The sequence below is a fragment of the Nicotiana tabacum genome, chromosome 16 (assembly GCF_000715075.1).
Source record: "Nicotiana tabacum cultivar K326 chromosome 16, ASM71507v2, whole genome shotgun sequence".
In the NCBI taxonomy this organism is placed as follows: domain Eukaryota; kingdom Viridiplantae; phylum Streptophyta; class Magnoliopsida; order Solanales; family Solanaceae; genus Nicotiana; species Nicotiana tabacum.
The window spans coordinates 132,433,332-132,439,844 of NC_134095.1; the positions used below are offsets into that span (position 1 = coordinate 132,433,332).

Below are 6,513 nucleotides of genomic sequence, written 5' to 3' on the forward strand. Positions count from 1 at the left end.
TTTTTTAAGAGATATCAACACACCAAATAAGAGTTCAAGTAATAGTAAAAGAGTTAAGTCTTATCCAAAGAGTTATTCATTGTTTCAATATTTGATTGTTTTGCCATAAATATGAGTTATTATTTTGTTTCCTGACTATTTTTAGGATCCAATGACACCGGCAAGAATGGTATGAAAAAAGAAAAATAAAAGAAATTGTTAATTTTTTTCATGTAGTTAATATCCAATGATTATCTATATTTACTGAAAAAGTGTAAATTTTAAGATTATCTATATACAATCCAAATAACTTAAATATTTGACATGATTAGTGTCCGCGCATCCGCAGGGGTACTAATGCTAGTTCCTCATTATAGTAGATTACTTTGCTCCTCTCGAGCCTGTGATTTTTTTCCTTATTCAGAAAGGTTTTCCACATTAAAATCTTTGTGCCCTTGTTGTTCTTTTTATCCTTGTTGATTACCGTATCTCGGTACTACATTATTATTCCGTTGTTATTACTGTGAATAATACTTCTATGGGAGGTCTATTCCCGCCAACAAAAATAAGGCACAAATATTTTATTTCCACCAACACATTGAGTTAAAAATAAAATGGTTTAGTAAATTATTGAATACAAAGGAATAAAATAATGAATCAAAAATATGAATTAGAGGCGATAAGAGGTGGAAGAGATATTTCCAAGCTTGCAAACAGAAAGCCAAATAGTGCTGCTAAACACCTTCATAGTTAGCATTCAAACCATAATTACTACAAACGTAAAATAGGTTTACAACCACTCAAATATAAAATTACAACAATAGAGAATTCAACACTCAAAAGTACAAACAGTACATGACTCCAAGTAGTATGGACGACTATATTAAAGAAATCAGGTAAACAAAAAGCGACATATAAACTTGCAACTCGGACAGAACACCACCTTAAGATAGAGATGCTAACTTCTACTTTCCAAAAATGTGTTCTTGATTTTGTTAAGCCTCTTGACTACATCTTTCACAGTTATCCTTGATTCTGGCTTTTCATTTGTACAGTCCAAAGCCAATTCTATCATGGAAGCTATGCAATTTTCACTTTTGGAAGTAATCTTATCCTCCTCAAAAAAAAGATTAGCATCCACAATTTCCATCATAGTCCCTGAAAATGCTCGTCTCATCCACTCCCTTATGCCAAGACTTTCACTGAATATCTCTTCATCGGTTGGTCTTCTTTTTGCCAAAACCTCCATAAACATGATGCCATAACTATAAACATCACCACTAGTAGACACGATTCCCTCCGAGCCATATTCTTAGAAGAAAGAAAATGAATAAAACAATTACTTGTCTAAAGTATAACCATAATTTTTACTAACAAAGACATACTTTTATTTAGTTCTAAAATTTGGAAAGGATAAGAGACTAGTGTACTACCTGGTGCAATGTAACCAAGAGTGCCCAATGTCGCGGTATGTGCTGTGGACTTGTTTCCTGCTAAAATTTTAGAGATGCCAAAATCACCAACATGAGCCACCATATCTTTATCCAAAAGAACATTGGCTGGCTTTAGGTCACAATGAATTATCGGAGTGCCATAACCATGATGCAGATATTCAATTGCCACAGCCACATCAAGCATTATGGTAACTCTTTGAAGGAGGTTCAAGTGAGACTCTTCTTTGTACAACCAATTCTCAAGACTCCCATTTGGCATATATTGCAGGACAAAGGCTCTTATGTGTTCGCTAGAGCAAGTAGTAATCACCGGGACAAGATTTCTATGCCTAACATTTCTGATCACTTCAGATTCAGTATCAAACCTCTTGCATGTTTCCTCATTTTGCAAGTCCAAAACCTTTATTGCCACCACAGTTCCACTAGATAATGTGCCTCTATACACAGAGCCAGAACCTCCCACCCCAATTAAATTTGACACATCAAAGTTATTTGTTGCTCGTCGAATCTCATGATAAGAAATCAATTGATAAGTCCTGAGCTCTGGTAACTTTTCTGCATCTTTTGACTTTCCCTTCCTTTGTTGTATCATTATCCAAATTGAGACCAAGAAGAATATCAGAAAGGATGAAGTAACCACTGGAGTAACAATTTTTAGCACAAGCTTCTTAGACTTTGAATGACGTCTAGGATTACTAATAGCGCAAGCAGGAACTTCCAACATGTGCATTCCGCATAGACCTTTGTTGCCTACGAAAGATTGCGGAGTGGAATTTGCAAACACGCCACTATTGGGTATTTCACCTTCTAAATCATTAAATGAAACATTGATACTTCTAAGGCGCGACAATTTTTCCAACGACACAGGAATAGTACCTGAAATAGCATTTAATGACAGATCCAAGAACTCCATGCTTATCAAGTTGGAAAAGGATGATGGAATAGAACCCAAAAATGAGTTGTTTGATAGAGAAAGATACTGCATGTTCTCGAGCTCGCCTATTCTGCTTGGTATCATGCCTGAAAAGTGGTTACTAGAAAAATCTAGTCCTATAATAGCCTTTAATTCTCCAATATTAAGTGGAACTTCTCCCTGTAGAGAATTCTTTGAAATGTTTAGATGGAGAAGACCTGTCAACTGCCAAAGGCTCAAAGGTAACTTAGAGGCAAAATTGTTAGATCCCAACCAAAGTTCTTGTAACATACTTAGATTTCCTATACATTCAGGGATCACCCCAGAGAGCTCATTCCTATGCAGAATCAACTGAACCAAACTAGATAATTGACATACTACCTTTGGAATATGTCCTTGTAATTTATTGTAATGTAGATATAGCCCTTGGAGTTGTTTAAGCTTACTAACCTCAGAAGGAATACTCCCCTTTAAATTGTTTTTCTGAAAGTCCAGCATGGTTAAACCGGTCATGTTACCTATACTTTTGGGTATGTGGCCATTGATACGTGCATTTGCTATTTCAAAATATTCAATAGCAGATGAAAGATTCCCAATAGAATTGGGAAGAATTCCGTTCAATGGATTGTAACCAAATGATAGATATTGCAACATCCTACAGTCCACCAAAGAATTCAAGAATAACAACTCATGTTCACTTGGTTCATTGGTAAGTTGATTCTTTACTAAGAACAATCCTTGTAGCTCGCGAAGATTTCCCAAATTAGCAGGAATTTTTCCAGTGAAAAAGTTTTCAGCTAACACCAACTCAGTAAGCTTGGTAGAATTTGTTATGAACGGCGGAATTTCCCCTTCAATCTGATTGTCCGCCAAGTAAAGCCCGTTAAGGTTCGGAAGATGAAGACCTGTAGTGGATGGAATTCTCCCCGAAAAGTTGTTTAAACTTAAAGAAATGAATTCCAAAGAAGATATATTGAAAATACTCTTTGGAATTTCACCAATAAGATTATAATTTTCGGCGAAATCTAACATCCTTAAATTTGATAGCTTCCCTAATTCTAAAGGAATTGGCCCCTCTACATGATTGTTTGGACAATGAAGAGATTGTAGAGTGGAAATATTGCCCAATGATGTAGGAATAGTCCCATTTATAGCGTTATTTCCAACAAAAAACTTCTTCAACTTAGCTAAACAACCAATATTTCTGGGTATTTCACCAGTTATATTGTTGAAAGCTATGGAAAACACTGTGAGCTCTGTGAATTGGCAAATATTGGAAGGAAAGTCACCAGAAATTTGATTGTATGGTATACCAAGAATCTTTAGATTGGATTTAAGATTCCCTACATTGAGCAATAAAGGACCAGAAAGTCTATTGGCTCGCAAATGTATGGAAATTAGCGAGGAGATATTAAAAAGTATTGCAGGAATAGGACCTGTTAATTGATTATGGGACAAGGACAACATTGCAAGTCGACTCAAATTACCAATCTCATTTGGAATATTGCTGTTGATTCTATTCCTAGACAAACTTAAGTATAGCAATTTTGTGGCATTTCCAATAGAAAGAGGGATGATACCTGTGAGGTTATTGTTGGTAAGATCCAAGACTCTAAGTTCGGGTAAATACCATGGCCCTTGAAATATTTCACCACTAAGTTTGTTAAAAGCCAATGAAATATTTTGAATTCTTTGGTGTTGAAATAGACTTGTTGGAATATTTCCTTGGATGTTGTTGTTCACACGATTGAGCTCTCTAAGAGAGGACAAATTGGCCAAAGATGGAGATATTGTGCCTTGAAGTTGCAAATTTGGAAGGGCCAAAGACACAACCCTTTGCCTTTTTGTATTGCAAGTGACACCAAACCAAGAGCAAAAAGAAGTATTCTTAGTCCAGTTTTTGGCCAGAGAATGACTTGGACTTGTAACAAGATTTTGGAAAGTTAGTAGAGCATCTTGGTCTGTCTCATTTGAGGAAGCAGCTGATATAGAAACCAAGTAATATTGACCTAGAAAGAGAAGAATCAATAAGAAAATTTGCTTATCCATATGCACGGGAAATAGAATGTTTCAAAGGGAATTTGCATACTGGATTTGTGTGGTGTTGCCAAAGTTCAAAGCCACTCCATTATATAGCACCAAGACTTCAAATAAAAATTAAGGGAATATAGAAAGAAGCAAAAAGGTGGAAACGGATAATCTATAATGTTCGACATAAAAGATTAGATTATGACAGTGAAAATGTGAAAATGTGAAAACTGATTAAAGTGCACTAAGAAGAAGAGGAAAAAAGTAGAAGAATTAATCCAAATAGCCGTCCATCCAATTGCTTAAACTAAAAATAGCCGGTGAATGTATAATATATACATAATTTATGTATTATACATGTATAATTATATATATTTAATGTATAATTTATGTATATGACTAGAAAAAATAAACAATAAATATGACCGGCTATTTGTGTAAAGATCCCTTATTTATTCATGTTCTTTTATAAATTTTGACACTACTTACTGAAATTTTTGCTTATGCCCCTCATGAGCGTATCAAAATGTACTAAATCAATAAAGGAATTTTTACCTCCTATAGTAAAGGTTAACACCTTATTTATTTTAAATAAATACCATTTAAATAAATTATATTTTATAGATACCTTTTAAGGTTTATAGCAAAATATTTAATTTTGGTTACCTCCTAGCCCTAAGCCACTGAATACGCTAATCAGTTACACTTTTTTTTTCTCTCTCTACTTTGATACATCCCATTCTCTTCCCCCATCCTATTAAAATTTCTGATTCTCTTCCTCTTCTTTGTCTAGCCAACGATTCTTTCCCTTTCATAAAACAACCAAAATCCTTACGAAATATTCGAAGACCAAGAGGAGTAAACGAAATTTTTGACAGGTGGAATATGGAGAACCCAATGGCCATACACGGAGAACCTCCCCCTGGAGAAAGAAAGTGAGGTTTGTTGGCCCACGACTTGACTTTGAAGGATCACTATATGATGATTATGACTTAATTGAGCCTCCTACCAACTTTGATTTGGATGATGATGTTGCTAAGAAGACAGAAGAGCTCATACATGATATGTACGGGAAGACTGTTGCTCTGCTTAGGCAGCACGATGCGACAGTGGCGGCGGGGATTATAATCCTAAAGAAGATATGCATATGCTCATCATGAATTTGAAGTATTTGAAACGCAAGACCCATCCCCTCCACCAGATTGTTATCTAAAAATTTCATTTCTCATTCATCATTTTCTTTCTTCTATTGTTCAAAATCATGCTCTAAGATTTTTTTTCATTGTAATTCAATATATCTCGTTGTATTTCATGTATTTTATTGTATTCACTATCTTTTTTTCTCATTGTATTTCAATGTATCCCGCTGTATTCTATGTATTTTATTGTATTCACTGTCTCGCTATATGACATGAATGTATTCATAAGTTTTTTTTAATTAATATAATTTATGTATTCAAATGTATTATATAATTTCTCTGAAGATTGCTATATTTTTGGGGTATTTTTTCGGTTGAGAATCTTTTTTATAACTGAATACAAATTTTGTGTGTTATAATTGAGTTTGTTGAGTTATATTAGGAGTCTATTATGTTAATTGATTCACTTTCCCTTTTAAAAAAAGTGTAAGCCCATATTTCACGCCGTGAACATAGTCGAATACAATAATCTGTCCAGCTGTAATCCCATGTTTCACTCCATTAATACAGTCGAATACACTCGAATACAATAACTGATTAGCTGGACTTCCCTGATTCAGGTCTATTTTTGCTACTGTATTCATGAATACAATAGCTTAAATACATCAAATACATCTTATAACCACATAAAAGGTATCTGTAATCCGTAATATAGCAAATAGTATCTATAGATAGCTAATTACTACTAAAAGATAGTACTTTATGAAAATTTCTCATAATTAATTCAATTAAGCCCATAATATTTACTTGGATCAAAATATATTTAATTGAGACTAAATTCAAATTTCTTATGAATAACCCAACCCCTGTATCTTTTACCAAGCTTTAATTAGTAAAATTTGCACGGGGCGCCCTATTTGGTCGCCCCATTTAACCTATACCCATTTTTTTAAAAAAGTTTTAACTTGTACCCACTTTTAAAACAACTTCAACTCTCTTT

General features: G+C 34.1%; 1 protein-coding gene across 1 annotated transcript; it reads right to left on the bottom strand.

Annotated features, from left to right (window-relative positions):
• Positions 1–732: 732 nt before the first annotated feature.
• Positions 733–4,452, bottom strand: LOC107824192 (uncharacterized). The gene is made up of 2 exons (XM_016650935.2): positions 1,413–4,452; positions 733–1,290 (listed from the first exon to the last, which is right to left on the bottom strand). The coding sequence occupies exons 1-2, from the start codon at positions 4,393–4,395 to the stop codon at positions 938–940; spliced, it is 3,336 nt and encodes a 1,111-aa protein (XP_016506421.1). The 5' UTR covers positions 4,396–4,452; the 3' UTR covers positions 733–937.
• Positions 4,453–6,513: the final 2,061 nt, after the last annotated feature.

Bases quoted from the DNA above. Each gene is read 5' to 3' on its own strand.
- LOC107824192 (XM_016650935.2), bottom strand. From the start codon at position 4,395: ATGGATAAGCAAATTTTCTTATTGATTCTTCTCTTTCTAGGTCAATAT. The intron at 1,291-1,412 runs GTAGTACACTAG...CTTTCTTCTAAG, and splicing joins TCTTGGTTACATTGCACCAG to AATATGGCTCGGAGGGAATC.